The sequence below is a fragment of the Salmo trutta genome, chromosome 10 (genome assembly GCF_901001165.1).
Source record: "Salmo trutta chromosome 10, fSalTru1.1, whole genome shotgun sequence".
NCBI classification, from domain to species: Eukaryota; Metazoa; Chordata; class Actinopteri; order Salmoniformes; family Salmonidae; genus Salmo; species Salmo trutta.
In genome coordinates this window covers 44,283,114-44,306,036 of record NC_042966.1, presented here as the reverse complement: position 1 = coordinate 44,306,036, position 22,923 = coordinate 44,283,114, and the positions used below count along the sequence as shown (strand labels likewise).

Here is a 22,923-nt window from a genome sequence, read left to right as displayed (position 1 = left end):
AGTCAGATCCGTACACTAGGTCTATCTATCAGTATAAGCTGGTCAGCCACCAGACAGACAGAACCGTATACTAGGTCTATCTATCAGTATAGGCAGGTCAGCCACCAGACAGACAGTCAGAACCGTACACTAGATCTATCTATCAGTATAGACAGGTCAGCCACCAGACAGACAGAACCGTGCACTAGGTCTATCTATCAGCAATGGAATTCTGTATTTCGCAATTTCTTGGCTTGAAATGTCGCACAACTTCAGTAAAGCGGGGCCTACCATCAATGAATAGGCTAGGATATTATACAGGCAACAGACCGAAGACTGAACACACTCTGGCCTCGTTAGTGAAGAGAAAGAGCAAGGATTTTAATTTTGTGTTGAGAAAAAATCCCAACGCGTTTTTTCCCCGTCCGGGATTTTTCTTAACATTAAGGATCTGAATTTTGTTTAAACGTTCATCAGGTGACTGATAAACAATAATAACATATTATTACTACTTGTGTGGTCAACATTGGCTTGTGAGACTAAGGTCAGTCTCAATCCACAAGAATGCTGCCCTTTGAGGTAGAATTTTAAGGAAGTCACCATTTTTTTATTTGAGACCTACCCTAGGGTTCAGGAGACAGCTGTGTTCAGTGTTTTGCTATCCAGCTGAAGTTGCTATAAGAAAAAGAACATTCTGTCTCTCTGTCTTCAGTTCTGGCAGTTTGGTGAGTGGGTGGACGTGGTGATTGATGACCGGCTGCCAACGAAGGATGGAGAGCTCATGTTCGTCCACTCAGCCGAGGGCAATGAGTTCTGGAGCGCCCTGCTGGAGAAGGCCTACTCCAAGTATGTCAACAAAATCCCTTGGTTGCGTCCCAATTGTTCGCTCTGTTCTCTATTAAGTGCACTACTTTTAACCAGGGCCCATGTACATGTAGTGTAAACACTCTGTCATATAGAGTTTATCCTTGTTCTGAAATATGCTTCTAGTTGATAATGCTGACCTGATAAGTGAATGGGTATCCCTGTGTCTCTCTCGTCAGGCTGAATGGTTCCTACGAGGCTCTGTCTGGAGGCAGTACCACAGAAGGTTTTGAGGACTTCACCGGTGGTGTCTCTGAGATGTACGATCTCCGGAAGGCTCCACGGGACCTGTACAGGATCATCGGCAAAGCCCTGGACAGAGGCTCATTGCTGGGCTGCTCCATCGACGTGAGTCCCCCTTCCCTGGTCCCCCTGGTACTGCGGTCCTGGAAAACAGCCAGGGGACAGTTAGTTTGATGTTCCTACATTTTAAACATCTTGGCCATGTTCTGTTATAATCTCCACCCCGGCACAGCCAGAGAGGACTGGCCACCCCTCATAGCCTGGTTCCTCTCTAGGTTTCTAATCTCCACCCGGCACAGCCAGAAGAGGACTGGCCACCCCTCATAGCCTGGTTCCTCTCTAGGTTTCTAATCTCCACCCGGCACAGCCAGAAGAGGACTGGCCACCCCTCATAGCCTGGTTCCTCTCTAGGTTTCTAATCTCCACCCCGGCACAGCCAGAAGAAGACTGGCCACCCCTCATAGCCTGGTTCCTCTCTAGGTTTCTAATCTCCACCCGGCACAGCCAGAAGAGGACTGGCCACCCCTCATAGCCTGGTTCCTCTCTAGGTTTCTTCCTAGGTTTTGGCCTTTCTAGGGAGTTTTTCCTAGCCACCGTACTTCTACACCTGCATTGCTTGCTGTTTGGGGTTTTAGGCTGGGTTTCTGTACAGCGCTTTGAGATATCAGCTGATGTAAGAAGGGCTATATAAATACATTTGATTTGAAACAACATCATCATGAACTTTAACATAGTCATAACATAACATTAACATGAACTTGTATGACATAGTGTAACTGGTTGGATTTGACATCTTAACCATTATAGACCAAGGGGAAATTCCTCATTGCAAGAGCGTGGCTCCAAATCAGCTCCACCACAAAATAGCATAAAATACTCAATTCATCCAAATAAGATAACACTGATTCAGATGCATCATGGATCTTGTATTTTTCTAATTACATCTTGTGACTACAGATAACCAGTGCCTTTGACATGGAGTCTGTCACGTTTAAGAAGCTGGTGAAAGGACATGCTTACTCAGTCACTGGCCTCAAGCAGGTAGGTTTATACCTGACCAGGAACCCTGGTTCTACCTGGGTCTTACCTGTCTCTACTGTGTTGTTAGTATGTAGACTGTCTGTAGTGTGTTGTTAGTATGTAGACTGTTTCTAGTGTGTTGTTAGTATGTAGACTGTGTGTATTGGTGTTGTTAGTATGTAGACTGTTTCTAGTGTGTTGTTAGTATGTAGACTGTGTGTATTGGTGTTGTTAGTATGTAGACTGTGTCTAGTGTGTTGTTAGTATGTAGACTGTTTCTAGTGTGTTGTTAGTATGTAGACTGTTTCTAGTGTGTTGTTAGTATGTAGACTGTGTGTATTGTTGTTGTTAGTATGTAGACTGTTTCTAGTGTGTTGTTAGTATGTAGACTGTGTGTATTGGTGTTGTTAGTATGTAGACTGTTTCTAGTGTGTTGTTAGTATGTAGACTGTGTGTATTGGTGTTGTTAGTATGTAGACTGTGTCTAGTGTGTTGTTAGTATGTAGACTGTTTCTAGTGTGTTGTTAGTATGTAGACTGTTTCTAGTGTGTTGTTAGTATGTAGACTGTGCGTATTGTTGTTGTATGTGTCTGTGAGTGTTAGTGATATCTGTCAGTATGTAGACTGTGTGTATTGTTGCTGTATGTGTCTGTGAGTGTTAGTGATATCTGTCCACCGCTGTCCTGTTGCAGGTGGACTACCAGGGTCAGGTGGAGAGGCTGATCAGGGTGAGGAACCCCTGGGGACAGGTGGAGTGGACCGGGGCCTGGAGCGACAAGTGAGTCTCCACTACCTCTAACCCTTACATTAACACTGCTGTAACAGAACCACTACTTCCACATTCCCAATCCTGAACCAACAGGTTAGTAACAACCTACACAACGACCACTAACCCCAGATTGTCACCACAATCCTGAAACTTGCATAACACATAATGGAAGACCCATTCCCTTAGTTTCCAGCTCAACCCTCTAGGTGGGCTCCATTTCTTATTGGTGGTCTGTTCTTGTGTCCCTGTATGTGTCCAGTTCTTCAGAGTGGGATGAGTTGGATCCAACTGAGAAAGAGGACCTGCATCTACAGATGGAGGATGGAGAGTTCTGGTAGGACTGGGCTTACTGTAATTCCATCAGCTAGTAATAGTGCTGAGTGGGTTTACTGTAATTCCATCAGCTAGTTATAGTGCTGAGTGGGTTTACTGTAATTCCATCAGCTAGTAATAGTGCTGAGTGGGCTTACTGTAATTCCATCAGCTAGTTATAGTGCTGAGTGGGCTTACTGTAATTCCATCAGCTAGTGATAGTGCTGAGTGGGTTTACTGTAATTCCATCAGCTAGTTATAGTGCTGAGTGGGCTTACTGTAATTCCATCAGCTAGTAATATTGCTGAGTGACTCTCACACTTCAAACCTGATATTTTAATCATATGTTTGGCCTCCATCGGGCTTCATCAGAATTAGGCAAACAGCTAATAATAATAATAATAACAATAATAATAATAATAATAATAATAATATATTATATACACTACCGTTCAAAAGTTTGGGGTCACTTAGAAATGTCCTTGTTTTTTAAAGAAAAGCAACAAAAAAATCTCCATTAAAATAACATCAAATTGATCAGAAATACAGTGTAGACATTGTTAATGTTGTAAATGACTATTGTAGCTGGAAACGGCAGATTTTTAATGGAATATCTACATAGGCGTACAGAGGCCTGTTACCAGCAACCATCACTCCTGTGTTCCAATGGCACGTTGTGTTAGCTAATCCAAGTTTATCATTTTAAAAGGCTAATTGATCATTAGTAAACCCTTTTGCAATTATGTTAGCACAGCTGAAAACTGTTGTCTGATTAAAGAAGCAATAAAACTGGCCTTCTTTAGACTAGTTGAGTATCTGGAGCATCAGCATTTCTGGGTTCGATTACAGGCTCAAAATGGCCAGAAACAAAGAACTTTCTTCTGAAACTCGTCAGTCTATTCTTGTTCTGAGAAATGAAGGCTATTCCATGCGAGGAATTGCCAAGAAACTGAAGATCTCGTACAACGCTGTGTACTACTCCCTTCACAGAAGAGAGCAAACTGGCTCTAACCAGAATAGAAAGAGGAGTGGGAGGCCCCAGTGCAAAACTGAGCAAGAGGACAAGTACATTAGAGTGTCTAGTTTGAGAAACAGACGCCTCACAAGTCCTCAACTGGCAACTTCATTAAATAGTACCCGCAAAACACCAGTCTCAACGTCAACAGTGAAGAGGCGATTCCGGGATGCTGGCCTTCTAGGCAGAGTTGCAAAGAAAAAGCCATATCTCAGACTGACCAATAAAAAGAAAAGATTAAGATGGGCAGAAGAACACAGACACTGGACAGAGGAAGATTGGAAAAAAGTGTTATGAATCTAAGTTTGAGGTGTTCGGATCACGAAGAAGAACATTCGTGAGGCACAGAAAAAATGAAAAGATGCTGGAGGAGTGTGATGGGAGATTTGTAGAGGGTAAAAGGGATATTGAAAAAGCAAGGCTATCACTCCATTTTGCAACGCCATGCCATACCCTGTGGACGGCGCTTAACTGGAGCCAATTTCCTCCTACAACAGGACAATGACCCAAAGCACAGCTCCAAACTATGCAAGAACTATTTAGGGAAGAAGCAGTCAGCTGGTATTCTGTCTATAATGGAGTGGCCACCACAGTCATCTGCTAAATTACTAAAATATTAACAAATAAATAGAAATATAAGCCTGGAAATCTCGATCTTATGACTATAAAAATGTAACATTTTATGCTTCACGTAGTCGTGGCTGAACGACGACAATATCAACATACAGCTGGCTGGTTATACGCTGTACCGGCAGGATGGAACAGCGGCGTCTGGTAAGACAAGGGGCGGCTGTAACGTCTGTCGTTGGAAGAAGACCAAGGTGCAGCGGAGTTAGTGTTCATAATTTAATACAGAAAGAACACTATATAACTACAAAACAAGAAACAACCGACAGCTAAACAGTACTGACAGCTAACACACTGAACAGAAACAATTACCCACAAACCCCAACGGAAAAACATGCACTTATGTGTGACTCCCAATCAACCACAACGAACTACAGCTGTGCCTGATTTGGGTGCCACACACACGGCCCAAAACAAAGAATTACAAACACATAGAAACAAAACATAGAACGCCCACCCAATGTAACACCCTGGCCTAACCAAAATAAAGAACAAAAAACCCCTCTCTATGGCCAGGGCGTTACAGCGGCGGACTATGTATTTTTGTAAGGAAGTCTCAAGCTATTGCTCGCCTGAGGTAGCGTTTCTCATGATAAGCTGTAGACCACACTATCTACCTAGAGAGTTTTCATCTGTATTTTTCGTAGCTGTGTACATACCACCACAGTCAGAGGCTGGCACTAACACGGAACCCAAACCGGCTGCGCGCGTGCGCCATCGTGTGCTATCGTGCATACATTTATTTTGTCCCCATACACCAAACTCGACACGCAGGTTAAAATATCAAAACCATCTCTGAACCAATTACATTCATTTGGAGACAGGTCGAAAAGCATTAAACATGTATGGCAATTTAGCTAGTTAGCTTGCACTTGCTAGCTCATTTGATATAAACATTGAGATGTTATTTTACCTGAAATGCACAAGGTCCTCTACTCCGACAACTGATCCTCAGATAAAACGGCCAACCGAATCGTTTCTAGTCATCTCTCCCCCTTCCAGGCCTTTTTAATCTTTGAACTTATATTGTGATTGGCATCTACACTTTCATAGTATTACCACGACAACCGGCAAAACATTTCGTCTTTCAATCACCCACGTGGGTATAACCAATGAGAAGAGGGCGCGTGGGTACCTGCTTCTATAAACCAATGAGGAGATGGGAGAGGCAGGACTTGTAGCGCGATCTGCGTCAGAAATAGAAAGGAGTTCTATTTTAGCCCTTGGCAACGCAGATGCTCGTTGGCGTGCGCGAGCAGTGTCCGGTCTGGTCAGCATGTAAGACAGCATTGAATGAGCTGTATTCCACCATAAGCAAACAAGAAAACGCTCACCCATAGGTGGCGCTCCTAGTAGCCAGGGACTTTAATGCAGGGAAACCTAAATCCGTTTTACCAAATTTCTATCAGCATGTTAAATGTGCCACCAGAGGGAAAAAAACACTGGACCACCTATACACCACACACAAAGACACGTACAAAGTTCTCCTGGTCAACAACCTGTCCCTCAACGTGATCAAGACAAAGGAGATGATTGTGGACTACAGGAAAAGGAGGACCGAGCACGCCCCCATTCTCATCGACGGGGCTGTAGTGGAGCAGGTTGAGAGCTTCAGGTTCCTTGGTGTCCACATCACCAACAAACTAACATGGTCCAAGCACACCAAGACAGTCGTGAAGAGGGCACGACAAAACCTATTCCCCTCAGGAGACTGAAAAGATTTGGCATGGGTCCTCAGAACCTCAAAAGGTTCTACAGCGGCACCATCGAGAGCATCTTGACTGGTTGCATCACTGCCTGGTATGGCAACTGCTCGGGCCCTACAGAGGGTAGTGTGAACGGCCCAGTACATCACTGGGGCCAAGCTTCCTGCCATCCAGGACCTCTATACCAGGCGGTGTCAGAGGAAGGCCCTAAAAATTGTCAAAGACTCCAGCCACCCCAGTCATAGACTGTTCTCTCTGCTACCGCACGGCAAGCGGTACTGGAGCGCCGAGTCTAGGTCCAAGAGGCTTCTAAACAGCTTCTACCCCCAAGCCATAAGACTCCTGAACATTTAATCGAATGGCTACCCAGGCTATTTGCATTGCCCCCCCCCTCCCTCTTTTACACTGCTGCTACTCTCTGTTGCTATCATCACGTTAATAACTCTACCTACATGTACATACTACCTCAACTAACCGGTGCCCCCGCACATTGACTCTGTATCGGTACCCACCTGTATATAATCTTGCTATTGTTATTTCACTGCTGCTCTTTAATTACTTGTTACTTTTATCTCTTATTCTTATCCGTATTTTTTTGAAACTGCACTGTTGGTTCGGGGCTCGTAAGTAAGCATTTCATTGTCCCGTGTGGCTCAGTTGGTAGAGCATGGTGTTTGCAACGCCAGGGTTGTGGGTTCGATTCCCACGGTGGACCAGTACGGGGGGGGAAAAAATGTATGAAATGTATGCATTCACTACTGTAAGTCTCTCTGGATAAGAGCGTCTGCTAAATGACTAAAATGTAATTGTATTCGGTGCATGTGACTAATACATTTTTGATTTGATGTTATAACTATGTTCTATTCCTTGTAGGATGTCGTTCCAGGAGTTCCTGAGGCAGTTTTCCCGTCTGGAGATCTGTAACCTGACGGCGGACGCTCTGAGTGAGGACGGCCTCAGCCACTGGAACACCATCAAGTTCCACGGCATGTGGAGACGGGGGAGTACCGCCGGGGGCTGCCGCAACCACCCCAGTGAGTCACACACAGTTGACTAGTACATATTTTACATACCAGAACACACCAGAACACATAGAACATACCAGAACACGTAGAACATACCAGAACACATAGAACATACCAGAACACGTAGAACATACCAGAACACGTAGAACATACCAGAACACGTAGAACACATAGAACATACCAGAACACATAGAACATACCAGAACACGTAGAACATACCAGAACACGTAGAACACATAGAACATACCAGAACACATAGAACATACCAGAACACGTAGAACATACCAGAACACATAGAACATACCAGAACACATAGAACATTCCAGAACACGTAGAACATACCAGAACACATAGAACATACCAGAACACGTAGAACATACCAGAACACATAGAACATACCAGAACACGTAGAACATACCAGAACACATAGAACATACCAGAACACATAGAACATTCCAGAACACGTAGAACATACCAGAACACATAGAACATACCAGAACACGTAGAACATACCAGAACACATAGAACATACCAGAACACATAGAACATTCCAGAACACGTAGAACATACCAGAACACATAGAACATACCAGAACACGTAGAACATACCAGAACACATAGAACATACCAGAACACGTAGAACATACCAGAACACGTAGAACACATAGAACATACCAGAACACGTAGAACATACCAGAACACGTAGAACACATAGAACATACCAGAACACGTAGAACATACCAGAACACGTAGAACACATAGAACATACCAGAACACGTAGAACATACCAGAACACGTAGAACATACCAGAACACATAGAACATACCAGAACACGTAGAACATACCAGAACACGTAGAACATACCAGAACACGTAGAACATACCAGAACACCTAGAATATTTACAGGAGATTTACAGTAGAAGAAAGGGGAAAGGGGGGATACCTAGTCAGTTGTAGAACTGAATGCATTCAACTGAAATGTATCTTCCACATTTAACCCAACACCTCTGAATCAGAGAATACCGGGGTAGCTGGGGGATGCAGGAAGGAACCACCCGAGTGAGTCAGAATCAGATCACATACCAGAACACAGAATATTTGTGTCCAGATTTCTCTATTGAGGCCTAAGTCGAATGTAAGTGATTTGTTTATTCTTACAAAAGTACAGACTCAGAGCTTCTAAATGTTATATATACCACTATAGTTAATGTGGGGAAGTCATGCTGCTTTAAAACGTTGATACATTAATCATCCCATTTAGGTGACAAGTTCAAGAAAATGCCCTTTAAAAGATTTTGTGAAGGTTTTCACACTTTGGCAGTTGTCCATAGCTTTCCAAAAATCCACGTTAGCAAAGATGATCTACATACTGACCAGGGAAGAGCCCATTGTGTTGTAGACAGAACCCTGTGACATGACAGACCAATCAGGACTCACCACCCCATTATCTCAGCCGGAAAGCATCCTGTCTTTCTCCCTGTATAGCTCAGTTCTCTCTCCTTGGCTAAACTAGATTAATCAGTTAACATGTCTATTCATATGAACAGACCAGTTAAAGCACATGAAAGTTCACATGTTCAAGAAAGCATTTCTGCAATAAATAAAAAACACATTTTTTAAAATTTATTTTCAAATTGCCCTACTGTGAAGTAGCAACTAACGTCCAACGCCTCGGATCCTATACCTAGTCAACATAACACCATACCAGAGCATGAACAACAGTTCAGATATGATGTTTACTAAATACTTTTATTTTTATTTGATTTTATTTCACCTTTATTTAACCAGGTAGGCTAGTTGAGAACAAGTTCTCATTTACAACTGCGACCTGGCCAAGATAAAGCAAAGCAGTGCGACACATACAACAACACAGAGTTACACTTGGAATAAAACAAAGCACACAGTCAATAACACAGTAGAAAAGTCTATATGCAGTGTAAACACTGGAGTGATAAATGTGCAGAAGATGAATGTGCAAGTAGAGATACTGGGGTGCAAAGGAGAAAAACAATAAATAACAATATGGGGATGAGGTAGTTGGGTGGGTCATTTACAGATGGGCTATGTAAAGTCTTACTAAAGACTTATAGGTGCATAATAAAACAAAACTGGACGACAGCAGCATCAACCCCCAGTATAACTCTGTCTTATCTCTCTGTTACTCCAGACACGTTCTGGATCAACCCCCCAGTATAACTCTGTCTTATCTCTCTGTTAGTCCAGACACATTCTGGATCAACCCCCAGTATAACTCTGTCTTATCTCTCTGTTACTCCAGACACGTTCTGGATCAACCCCCCAGTATAACTCTGTCTTATCTCTCTGTTAGTCCAGACACATTCTGGATCAACCCCCAGTATAACTCTGTCTTATCTCTCTGTTACTCCAGACACGTTCTGGATCAACCCCCCAGTATAATTCTGTCTTATCTCTGTTACTCCAGACATGTTCTGGATCAACCCCCCAGTATAACTCTGTCTTATCTCTCTCTGTTACTCCAGACACGTTCTGGATCAACCCCCAGTATAACTCTGTCTTATCTCTCTGTTAGTCCAGACACATTCTGGATCAACCCCCAGTATAACTCTGTCTTATCTCTCTATTACTCCAGACACGTTCTGGATCAACACCCCAGTATAATTCTGTCTTATCTCTGTTACTCCAGACATGTTCTGGATCAACCCCCCAGTATAACTCTGTCTTATCTCTCTGTTACTCCAGACACATTCTGGATCAACCCCCAGTATAACTCGGTCTTATCTCTGTTACTCCAGACATGTTCTGGATCAACCCCCCAGTATAACTCTGTCTTATCTCTCTCTGTTACTCCAGACACGTTCTGGATCAACCCCCAGTATAACTCTGTCTTATCTCTCTATTACTCCAGACACGTTCTGGATCAACCCCCAGTATAACTCAGTCTTATCTCTCTGTTAGTCCAGACACATTCTGGATCAACCCCCAGTATAACTCTGTCTTATCTCTCTATTACTCCAGACATGTTCTGGATCAACCCCCAGTATAACTCTGTCTTATCTCTCTATTACTCCAGACACGTTCTGGATCAACCCCCAGTATAACTCAGTCTTATCTCTCTGTTAGTCCAGACACATTCTGGATCAACCCCCAGTATAACTCTGTCTTATCTCTCTATTACTCCAGACATGTTCTGGATCAACCCCCAGTATAACTCTGTCTTATCTCTCTATTACTCCAGACACGTTCTGGATCAACCCCCAGTATAACTCTGTCTTATCTCTCTATTACTCCAGACACGTTCTGGATCAACCCCCAGTATAACTCTGTCTTATCTCTCTGTTAGTCCAGACACATTCTGGATCAACCCCCAGTATAACTCTGTCTTATCTCTCTATTACTCCAGACACGTTCTGGATCAACCCCCAGTATAACTCTGTCTTATCTCTCTGTTACTCCAGACACGTTCTGGATCAACCCCCAGTATAACTCTGTCTTATCTCTCTGTTACTCCAGACACGTTCTGGATCAACCCCCAGTATAACTCTGTCTTATCTCTCTGTTACTCCAGACACGTTCTGGATCAACCCCCCAGTATAATTCTGTCTTATCTCTGTTACTCCAGACATGTTCTGGATCAACCCCCCAGTATAACTCTGTCTTATCTCTCTGTTAGTCCAGACACATTCTGGATCAACCCCCAGTATAACTCTGTCTTATCTCTGTTACTCCAGACATGTTCTGGATCAACCCCCCAGTATAACTCTGTCTTATCTCTCTCTGTTACTCCAGACACGTTCTGGATCAACCCCCCAGTATAACTCTGTCTTATCTCTCTGGTACTCCAGACACGTTCTGGATCAACCCCCAGTATAACTCTGTCTTATCTCTCTATTACTCCAGACACGTTCTGGATCAACCCCCCAGTATAATTCTGTCTTATCTCTGTTACTCCAGACATGTTCTGGATCAACCCCCCAGTATAACTCTGTCTTATCTCTCTCTGTTACTCCAGACACGTTCTGGATCAACCCCCAGTATAACTCTGTCTTATCTCTCTATTACTCCAGACACGTTCTGGATCAACCCCCAGTATAACTCTGTCTTATCTCTCTATTACTCCAGACACGTTCTGGATCAACCCCCAGTATAACTCTGTCTTATCTCTCTGTTAGTCCAGACACATTCTGGATCAACCCCCAGTATAACTCTGTCTTATCTCTCTATTACTCCAGACACGTTCTGGATCAACCCCCAGTATAACTCTGTCTTATCTCTCTATTACTCCAGACACGTTCTGGATCAACCCCCAGTATAACTCTGTCTTATCTCTCTGTTAGTCCAGACACATTCTGGATCAACCCCCAGTATAACTCTGTCTTATCTCTCTATTACTCCAGACACGTTCTGGATCAACCCCCAGTATAACTCTGTCTTATCTCTCTGTTAGTCCAGACACTTTCTGGATCAACCCCCAGTATAACTCTGTCTTATCTCTCTATTACTCCAGACACGTTCTGGATCAACCCCCAGTATAACTCTGTCTTAACTCTCTGTTAGTCCAGACACTTTCTGGATCAACCCCCAGTATAACTCTGTCTTATCTCTCTATTACTCCAGACACGTTCTGGATCAACCCCCAGTATAACTCTGTCTTATCTCTCTGTTACTCCAGACACGTTCTGGATCAACCCCCAGTATAACTCTGTCTTATCTCTCTCTGTTATTCCAGACACGTTCTGGATCAACCCCCAGTATAACTCTGTCTTATCTCTCTGTTAGTCCAGACACATTCTGGATCAACCCCCAGTATAACTCTGTCTTATCTCTCTGTTACTCCAGACACGTTCTGGATCAACCCCCAGTATAACTCTGTCTTATCTCTCTATTACTCCAGACACGTTCTGGATCAACCCCCAGTATAACTCTGTCTTATCTCTCTGTTACTCCAGACACGTTCTGGATCAACCCCCAGTATAACTCTGTCTTATCTCTCTGTTAGTCCAGACACATTCTGGATCAACCCCCAGTATAACTCTGTCTTATCTCTCTGTTACTCCAGACACGTTCTGGATCAACCCCCAGTATAACTCTGTCTTATCTCTCTGTTACTCCAGACACGTTCTGGATCAACCCCCAGTATAACTCTGTCTTATCTCTCTGTTACTCCAGACACGTTCTGGATCAACCCCCCAGTATAATTCTGTCTTATCTCTGTTACTCCAGACATGTTCTGGATCAACCCCCCAGTATAACTCTGTCTTATCTCTCTGTTAGTCCAGACACATTCTGGATCAACCCCCAGTATAACTCTGTCTTATCTCTGTTACTCCAGACATGTTCTGGATCAACCCCCCAGTATAACTCTGTCTTATCTCTCTCTGTTACTCCAGACACGTTCTGGATCAACCCCCAGTATAACTCTGTCTTATCTCTCTGTTAGTCCAGACACATTCTGGATCAACCCCCAGTATAACTCTGTCTTATCTCTCTGTTACTCCAGACACGTTCTGGATCAACCCCCAGTATAACTCTGTCTTATCTCTCTATAACTCCAGACACGTTCTGGATCAACCCCCCAGTATAATTCTGTCTTATCTCTGTTACTCCAGACATGTTCTGGATCAATCCCCCAGTATAACTCTGTCTTATCTCTCTGTTACTCCAGACACATTCTGGATCAACCCCCAGTATAACTCTGTCTTATCTCTGTTACTCCAGACATGTTCTGGATCAACCCCCCAGTATAACTCTGTCTTATCTCTCTCTGTTACTCCAGACACGTTCTGGATCAACCCCCAGTATAACTCTGTCTTATCTCTCTATTACTCCAGACACGTTCTGGATCAACCCCCAGTATAACTCTGTCTTATCTCTCTATTACTCCAGACACGTTCTGGATCAACCCCCAGTATAACTCTGTCTTATCTCTCTGTTAGTCCAGACACATTCTGGATCAACCCCCAGTATAACTCTGTCTTATCTCTCTATTACTCCAGACACGTTCTGGATCAACCCCCAGTATAACTCTGTCTTATCTCTCTGTTAGTCCAGACACTTTCTGGATCAACCCCCAGTATAACTCTGTCTTATCTCTCTATTACTCCAGACACGTTCTGGATCAACCCCTAGTATAACTCTGTCTTATCTCTCTATTACTCCAGACACGTTCTGGATCAACCCCCAGTATAACTCTGTCTTATCTCTCTGTTAGTCCAGACACATTCTGGATCAACCCCCAGTATAACTCTGTCTTATCTCTCTATTACTCCAGACACGTTCTGGATCAACCCCCAGTATAACTCTGTCTTATCTCTCTATTACTCCAGACACGTTCTGGATCAACCCCCAGTATAACTCTGTCTTATCTCTCTATTACTCCAGAGACGTTCTGGATCAACCCCCAGTATAACTCTGTCTTATCTCTCTGTTAGTCCAGACACATTCTGGATCAACCCCCAGTATAACTCTGTCTTATCTCTCTGTTACTCCAGACACGTTCTGGATCAACCCCCAGTATAACTCTGTCTTATCTCTCTGTTACTCCAGACACGTTCTGGATCAACCCCCAGTATAACTCTGTCTTATCTCTCTGTTACTCCAGACACGTTCTGGATCAACCCCCAGTATAACTCTGTCTTATCTCTCTATTACTCCAGACACGTTCTGGATCAACCCCCAGTATAACTCTGTCTTATCTCTCTGTTACTCCAGACACGTTCTGGATCAACCCCCAGTATAACTCTGTCTTATCTCTCTGTTAGTCCAGACACATTCTGGATCAACCCCCAGTATAACTCTGTCTTATCTCTCTGTTACTCCAGACACGTTATGGATCAACCCCCAGTATAACTCTGTCTTATCTCTCTGTTACTCCAGACACGTTCTGGATCAACCCCCAGTATAACTCTGTCTTATCTCTCTATTACTCCAGACACGTTCTGGATCAACCCCCAGTATAACTCTGTCTTATCTCTCTGTTACTCCAGACACGTTCTGGATCAACCCCCATTATAACTCTGTCTTATCTCTCTGTTACTCCAGACACGTTCTGGATCAACCCCCAGTATAACTCTGTCTTATCTCTCTGTTAGTCCAGACACGTTCTGGATCAACCCCCAGTATAACTCTGTCTTATCTCTCTATTACTCCAGACACGTTCTGGATCAACCCCCAGTATAACTCTGTCTTATCTCTCTGTTAGTCCAGACACGTTCTGGATCAACCCCCCAGTATAACTCTGTCTTATCTCTCTCTGTTACTCCAGACACGTTCTGGATCAACCCCCAGTATAACTCTGTCTTATCTCTCTGTTAGTCCAGACACGTTCTGGATCAACCCCCAGTATAACTCTGTCTTATCTCTCTATTACTCCAGACACGTTCTGGATCAACCCCCCAGTATAACTCTGTCTTATCTCTCTGTTACTCCAGACACGTTCTGGATCAACCCCCAGTATAACTCTGTCTTATCTCTCTGTTACTCCAGACACGTTCTGGATCAACCCCCAGTATAACTCTGTCTTATCTCTCTATTACTCCAGACACGTTCTGGATCAACCCCCCAGTATAACTCTGTCTTATCTCTCTGTTACTCCAGACACGTTCTGGATCAACCCGCAGTATAACTCTGTCTTATCTCTCTATTACTCCAGACACGTTCTGGATCAACCCCCCAGTATAACTCTGTCTTATCTCTCTGTTACTCCAGACACGTTCTGGATCAACCCCCAGTATAACTCTGTCTTATCTCTCTATTACTCCAGACACGTTCTGGATCAACCCCCAGTATAACTCTGTCTTATCTCTCTATTACTCCAGACACGTTCTGGATCAACCCCCAGTATAACTCTGTCTTATCTCTATTACTCCAGACACGTTCTGGATCAACCCCCAGTATAACTCTGTCTTATCTCTCTGTTAGTCCAGACACGTTCTGGATCAACCCCCAGTATAACTCTGTCTTATCTCTCTGTTAGTCCAGACACGTTCTGGATCAACCCCCAGTATAACTCTGTCTTATCTCTCTATTACTCCAGACACGTTCTGGATCAACCCCCAGTATAACTCTGTCTTATCTCTCTGTTACTCCAGACACGTTCTGGATCAACCCCCAGTATAACTCTGTCTTATCTCTCTATTACTCCAGACACGTTCTGGATCAACCCCCAGTATAACTCTGTCTTATCTCTCTATTACTCCAGACACGTTCTGGATCAACCCCCAGTATAACTCTGTCTTATCTCTCTGTTAGTCCAGACACGTTCTGGATCAACCCCCAGTATAACTCTGTCTTATCTCTCTATTACTCCAGACACGTTCTGGATCAACCCCCAGTATAACTCTGTCTTATCTCTCTGTTACTCCAGACACGTTCTGGATCAACCCCCAGTATAACTCTGTCTTATCTCTCTGTTACTCCAGACACGTTCTGGATCAACCCCCAGTATAACTCTGTCTTATCTCTCTGTTACTCCAGACACGTTCTGGATCAACCCCCAGTATAACTCTGTCTTATCTCTCTGTTAGTCCAGACACGTTCTGGATCAACCCCCAGTATAACTCTGTCTTATCTCTCTGTTAGTCCAGACACGTTCTGGATCAACCCCCAGTATAACTCTGTCTTATCTCTCTGTTACTCCAGACACGTTCTGGATCAACCCCCAGTATAAGATCACTCTGCTGGAGGAGGATGACGACCCTGAGGATGATGAGGTGGCCTGTAGCTTCCTGGTGGCTCTGATGCAGAAGGACAGGAGGAGGTACCGGGGACAGGGACAGGACATGCACACCATCGGGTTCGCCATCTACGAGGTGAGAGACAAGCAGGCCATCGTTATAAATGATTAGATCTTAACTGACTTGTCTGGTTAAATAATGGTTAAATAACTTGCTCACAGACATTCATTTTTTGAAGTTACTAAGCTTCATGATTTTTCCTCTTTTCGTTTTGCAGATTCCAGAAGAGGTATGGAAGGTTTCACCACAGCTATATATTTCAGGAATTTGCTTCATGCAGTTTCATGCATTGACACATTTGTACAAATGATCACTTCCTAGGGTATGTCTTAATTATTTGTTCATTTGAATGATACACACTTAAAATCACATCTAGTTGAGCTTCAAACCCACGTCTCTCTGTCTCTGTTTTCTACCATGATCCTCTGCAGTACAGGGGCTGTCAGAACGTGCACCTAAAGAAAGACTTTTTCCTTAACCACTCATCCTGCGCTCGCTCTGAGACCTTCATCAACCTGAGAGAGGTCAGCAACCGTCTCCGTCTGCCTCCAGGAGAATATCTCATCGTCCCCTCCACCTTCGAGTCTGGCAAGGAGGCCGACTTTGTCCTCCGAGTCTTCACTGAGAAACAGTCCGAGACAGAGTAAGTGTGTGTGTGTGTGTGTGTGTTGGGGGGGGGGTTGTCTGTTTATGTGCGGTTGTGTATGTGTGTGTTGATTTTCATTGTGTCTGTTTTCTCATTCCAGAGAGCTAGATGATATGATATCTGCAGACTTGGAAGATGAGGTGGGTTTTCTCAACACCTGTAGTCACTCTCTTTCTTTTGGCCCCCGAAAGTTTTTAGTAAAAAAATATATATATATATACACTATATAGACAAAAGTATGTGGACACCCCTTCAAATGAGTGGATTCTTCTATTTCAGCCACACTCGTTGCTGACAGGTGTATAAAATAGAATAGACAGCCATGTAATCTCCATAGGAAAACATTGGCAGTAGAATGGCCAATACTGAAGAGCTCAGTGACGTTCACTGTGGCACCGTCGTAGGACGCCACCTTTCCAACAAGTCAGTTAATCAAATTTTTGCGCTGATAGAGCTGCCCCGGTCAACTGTAAGTGCTGTTATTGTGGAAACGTCTAGGAGCAACAACGGCTCAGCCGCGAAGTGGTAGTCCACACAAGCTCACAGAACAGGACCGCCGAGTGCTGAAGAGTGTAAAAAATGATCTGTCCTCTGTTACAACACTCACTACTGAGTTCCAAACTGCCTCTGGAAGCAACGTCAGCAACAAGAACTGTTCGTGAGGAGCTTCATGAAATGGGTTTCCATGGCCGAGCAGCTGCACACAAGCCTAAGATCACCATGCGCAATGCCATGTGTTGGCTGGAGTGGTGTAAAGCTCGCCGCCATTGGACTCTGGAGCTGTAGAAACGTGTTCTCTGGAGTGATGAATCACGCTTCACCATCTGGCTGTCTGACGGACTAATCTGGGTTTGGCGGATGCTAGGGGAATGCTACCTGCCCCAATGCATAGTACCAACTGTAAAGTTTGGTGGAGGATAAATAATGGTTTGGAGCTGTTTTTCATGGTTTGGGCTCCTTAGTTCCAGTGAAGGGAAATCTTAACGCTGCAGCAAACAATTACATTGTAGACGAATCTGTGCTTCCAACTTTGTGGCAATAGTTTGGGGTAGGCCCTTTTCCTGTTTTAGCATGACAATGCCCCCTGTGCACAAAGCGATGTCAATAACATGATTTTCAAATACAATCTCTTTTTGGGCTTAGTTGTGGTCAATTAGCATCTCTGACAAGCGGCTGAATCTAGTTCATGATCCCTGACGTAGACTTCATTTTCATGTTATTGAATACTCATTCTAGTTGAGGGGTGGCAGCGTAGCCTAGTGGTTAGAGCGTTGGACTAGTAACTGAAAGGTTGCAAGATTGAATCCCCCGAGCTGACAAGGTACAAATCTGTCATTCTGCCCCTGAACAAGGCAGTTAACCCACTGTTCCTAGGCTCGTCATTGAAAATAAGTATTTGTTCTTAACTGACTTGCCTAGTTAAATAAAGGGATAAAATAAATAAAATATCCCTGATGTAGAGACTTCATTATCATGTTATTGAATACTCATTCTTACATCTGATGAAATGGTTTAAATGACGTCACCGTCCCTTACAGGACCTCATCAGTGAAGATGACGTCGACGACTCTTTCAAATCCATGTTCGCTCAGCTTGCAGGAGAGGTAGGTTTCCCTTATTGATCTGTTTGCTAAGTTAAGAGATGACCAATCGTAGGAATATCAGCTATGCTATATGTAGTTTAGCTAACAAATATCCTTGAACCTCTTAAGATCTATGTCTGAAAACATGGTTTACTCATTGTCCCCTCTGTGACTATAGGACATGGAGATATCTGTTCGTGAACTCAGGACCATCCTGAACAGGGTGGTGACTAGACGTGAGTACACAGGTTTCCGTTCGTTTGAACCCACAATGTCCTCATACACTATTGACCCCAAACCACAGGACAGGCCACCATTGGTGTAATCGCCCCCCCCCCCCCCCCCCCCCCTCTTCTCAGGAGGACCGGAGGTGTATTTCTTGTGGGTTCTGCTGTAGAAAGACTCAGATCGTCAGTTTGAATGTTTGGTGGGGGTTGTGTGCTTTCAGACAAAGACCTGAAGACAGACGGTTTCAGTATGGAGTCCTGTAGGACCATGGTCAACCTCATGGATGTATCCTCTACGGTCTGTCTGTGTTGATCACGGTCCCCACCACAGACATAGAATGACTAGAATGGTCATTCCAATTCAGTTGGGGAAGAGTTCTAGTCATTCTCTTTCTATGGTGGAGACCCTGATCAGTGTTTCATTAAGACAGTAGGTCAGTTATTGAGTGTTTCAGTCAGACAGTCAGTCATTGAGTGTTTTAGTCAGTCAGTTGAGTGTTTCAGTCAGACAGTCAGTCAGTCAGTTATTGAGTGAGTATTTCAGTAAGACAGTCAATCAGTTAGTTATTGAGTATTTCAGTCAGACATTGAGTGTTTTAGTCAGTCAGTTATTGAGTGTTTTAGTCATTCAGTGTTTCAGTCAGACAGTCAGTCAGTTACTGAGTATTTCAGTAAGACAGTCAGTCAGTAATTGGAGTGTTTCAGTAAGACAGTCAGTCAGTTATTGAGTGTTTCAGTAAGACAGTCAGTTATTGAGTGTTTCAGACAGTCAGCCAGTTATTGAGTGTTTCAGACAGTCAGTCAGTTATTGAGTGTTTCAGACAGACAGTCAGTTATTGAGTGTTTCAGACAGTCAGTTATTGAGTGTTTCAGACAGTCAGTCAGTTATTGAGTGTTTCAGACAGTCAGTCAGTTATTGAGTGTTTCAGACAGTCAGCCAGTTATTGAGTGTTTCAGACAGTCAGTCAGTTATTGAGTGTTTCAGACAGACAGTCAGTTATTGAGTGTTTCAGACAGTCAGTTATTGAGTGTTTCACACAGTCAGTCAGTTATTGAGTGTTTCAGACAGCCAGTCAGTTATTGAGTGTTTCAGACAGTCAGTCAGTTATTGAGTGTTTCAGACAGTCAGTCAGTTATTGAGTGTCTCAGACAGCCAGTCAGTTATTGAGTGTTTCAGACAGTCAGTCAGTTATTGAGTGTTTCAGACAGTCAGCCAGTTATTGAGTGTCTCAGACAGCCAGTCAGTTATTGAGTGTTTCAGACAGTCAGTCAGTTATTGAGTGTTTCAGACAGTCAGCCAGTTATTGAGTGTTTCAGACAATCAGTCAGTTACTGGAGTAGTTTCTCTTTATTCCTCTACATTCTTTGACCCAGAGATCACTCAGAAAGATGGCAGTGCCCATCTAGGCCTGATAGAGTTCCAGCTCCTCTGGAATAAGATCAGGAAGTGGCTGGTAAGGTCTGGTTTATCTATCTACCACACAACTAGAAGGAGATTAGATTTCCATGTCCTGCTGTTGGTGAGAGCTCAGGGGACTGTAATTCCTTAGGGCCCTGGTTTGTATTTCGCTCGAAGGACCACAATACCGATTAAAGAAATATTACTCTGCATTCATCTTCGTCTTTTGTAACAGAAACAACAGAACATACAAATAAATAAATATATATAAATAAAAAATATATAAAATATATATGTACAGTATCATGAAAAGGAAATGTACTTCCTCTTCCAAATCTGTATGGTGGGATTCAATCCAAGGCGCGCTATAGTGCCAGCCACTATAAAGCTGACAGTGCGTATTTTAATGTAATTTTCACAGTAAGCGCTGTGCATGTTGGCTGTGCTATAGAGAATATGGTATCTGTGTGTTTTATCGGTAGGTCATCTATAGAGAATATGGTATCTGTGTTTATCGGTAGGTCATCTATAGAGAATATGGTATCTGTGTTTATCGGTAGGTCATCTATAGGGAATGTGATATCTGTGTGTTTATCGGTAGGTCATCTATAGAGAATATGGTATCTGTGTGTTTATCGGTAGGTCATCTATAGAGAATATGGTATCTGTGTGTTTATCGGTAGGTCATATAGAGTGTGATATCTGTGTGTTTATTGGTAGGTAATCTATAGAGAAATTGGTATCTGTGTGTTTATCGGTAGGTCATCTATAGAGAATGTGATATCTGTGTGTTTATCGGTAGGTCATCTATAGAGAATATGGTATCTGTGTGTTTATCGGTAGGTCATCTATAGAGAATATGGTATCTGTGTTTATCGGTAGGTCATCTATAGAGAATATGGTATCTGTGTTTATCGGTAGGTCATCTATAGAGAATATGGTATCTGTGTGTTTATCGGTAGGTCATCTATAGAGAATATGGTATCTGTGTGTTTATCGGTAGGTCATCTATAGAGAATGTGGTATCTGTGTGTTTATCGGTAGGTCATCTATAGAGAATATGGTATCTGTGTGTTTTATCGGTAGGTCATCTATAGAGAATGTGATATCTGTGTTTATCGGTAGGTCATCTATAGAGAATGTGGTATCTGTGTGTTTATCGGTAGGTCATCTATAGAGAATGTGATATCTGTGTTTATCGGTAGGTCATCTATAGAGAATGTGATATCTGTGTGTTTATCGGTAGGTCATCTATAGAGAATATGGTATCTGTGTGTTTATCGGTAGGTCATCTATAGAGAATATGGTATCTGTGTGTTTATCGGTAGGTCATCTATAGAGAATATGACATGGACAAGTCAGGGTCCATGAGCTCCTATGAGATGCGACTTGCTGTGGAGTCTGCAGGTATAGTTACACACACACACACACACACACCCACACACGCACACACACACACACACACACACACACACACACACACACACACACACACACACACACACACACACACACACTACTGACTCTGTCGTCTCCCTCAGGTTTTAAACTGAACAACAGACTGAATCAGGTCCTAGTGGCTCGCTATGCTGAGAACGAGGCCATAGACTTTGACAACTTCATCTGCTGTCTGGTCAAACTGGAAGCCATGTTTAGTAAGTACTGTCAGTTCCTGTTAGTACTGTTATACGGTATATTATGATTAGTCATGATGAATGTATGATTAATGCCATCAAACTAGAATTACTGTACAGTCAATATGGCCGCCGGCCCACCCGTCACGGAACATTGACTTGAATGGAAATATTTGTTGTAGTCGTTAGTCCTAGTATTTAAATGGTTAATGGTAATGCCTTATGAAGCAGATAGCATCCTATCAAAGGTTACACGAGACATTCCATTGTGTTTATATACACTGAGTGTATAAAACATGAGGAACACCACCTCTTGTCCTCGGAACAGCCTCAATTCATCAGGGCAAGAACCCTGTGGTTCAGTTGGTAGAGCATGGTGTCTGCAACGCCAGCATGGTGTCTGCAACGCCAGCATGGTGTCTACAACGCCAGCATGGTGTCTACAACGCCAGCATGGTGTCTGCAACGCCAGCATGGTGTCAGCAACGCCAGCATGGTGTCTACAACGCCAGCATGGTGTCAGCAACGCCAGCATGGTGTCTACAACGCCAGCATGGTGTCTGCAACGCCAGCATGGTGTCTACAACGCCAGCATGGTGTCGGTGTCTGCAACGCCAGCATGGTGTCTGCAACGCCAGCATGGTGTCTACAACGCCAGCATGGTGTCTACAACGCCAGCATGGTGTCTGCAACGCCAGCATGGTGTCTACAACGCCAGCATGGTGTCTACAACGCCAGCATGGTGTCTGGTGTCTGCAACGCCAGCATGGTGTCTGGTGTCTGCAACGCCAGCATGGTGTCTGGTATCTGCAACGCCAGCATGGTGTTTACAACGCCAGCATGGTGTCTACAACGCCAGCATGGTGTCTACAACGCCAGCATGGTGTCTACAACGCCAGCATGGTGTCTACAACGCCAGCATGGTGTCTGGTGTCTACAACGCCGGCATGGTGTCTGGTGTCTGCAACGCCAGCATGGTGTCTGGTGTCTGCAAAGCCAGCATGGTGTCTGGTGTCTGCAACGCCAGCATGGTGTCTGGTGTCTACAACGCCAGCATGGTGTCTGGTGTCTACAACGCCAGCATGGTGTTTACAACGCCAGCATGGTGTCTACAACGCCAGCATGGTGTCTGGTGTCTGCAACGCCAGCATGGTGTCTACA

At 43.8% G+C, this 22,923-nt stretch overlaps 1 protein-coding gene across 6 annotated transcripts in view; it reads left to right on the top strand.

The window, feature by feature from the left end:
• LOC115201754 (calpain-1 catalytic subunit) overlaps positions 1-22,923 on the top strand; it is a 55,321-nt gene that overhangs the window by 24,739 nt on the left and 7,659 nt on the right. For 4 of the 6 annotated variants that reach the window (XM_029765640.1, XM_029765638.1, XM_029765639.1 and 1 more), the window contains 16 exons: positions 692-825; positions 1,023-1,191; positions 2,044-2,127; positions 2,799-2,884; positions 3,135-3,209; positions 7,409-7,569; positions 16,179-16,348; positions 16,491-16,502; positions 16,705-16,916; positions 17,020-17,059; positions 18,458-18,523; positions 18,681-18,738; positions 18,951-19,015; positions 20,115-20,183; positions 21,457-21,535; positions 21,670-21,783. In XM_029765640.1, coding sequence (XP_029621500.1) covers positions 692-825; positions 1,023-1,191; positions 2,044-2,127; positions 2,799-2,884; positions 3,135-3,209; positions 7,409-7,569; positions 16,179-16,348; positions 16,491-16,502; positions 16,705-16,916; positions 17,020-17,059; positions 18,458-18,523; positions 18,681-18,738; positions 18,951-19,015; positions 20,115-20,183; positions 21,457-21,535; positions 21,670-21,783 — 1,594 coding nt within the window. The other 2 variants (XR_003879806.1, XM_029765642.1) reach the window with 2 other exon arrangements.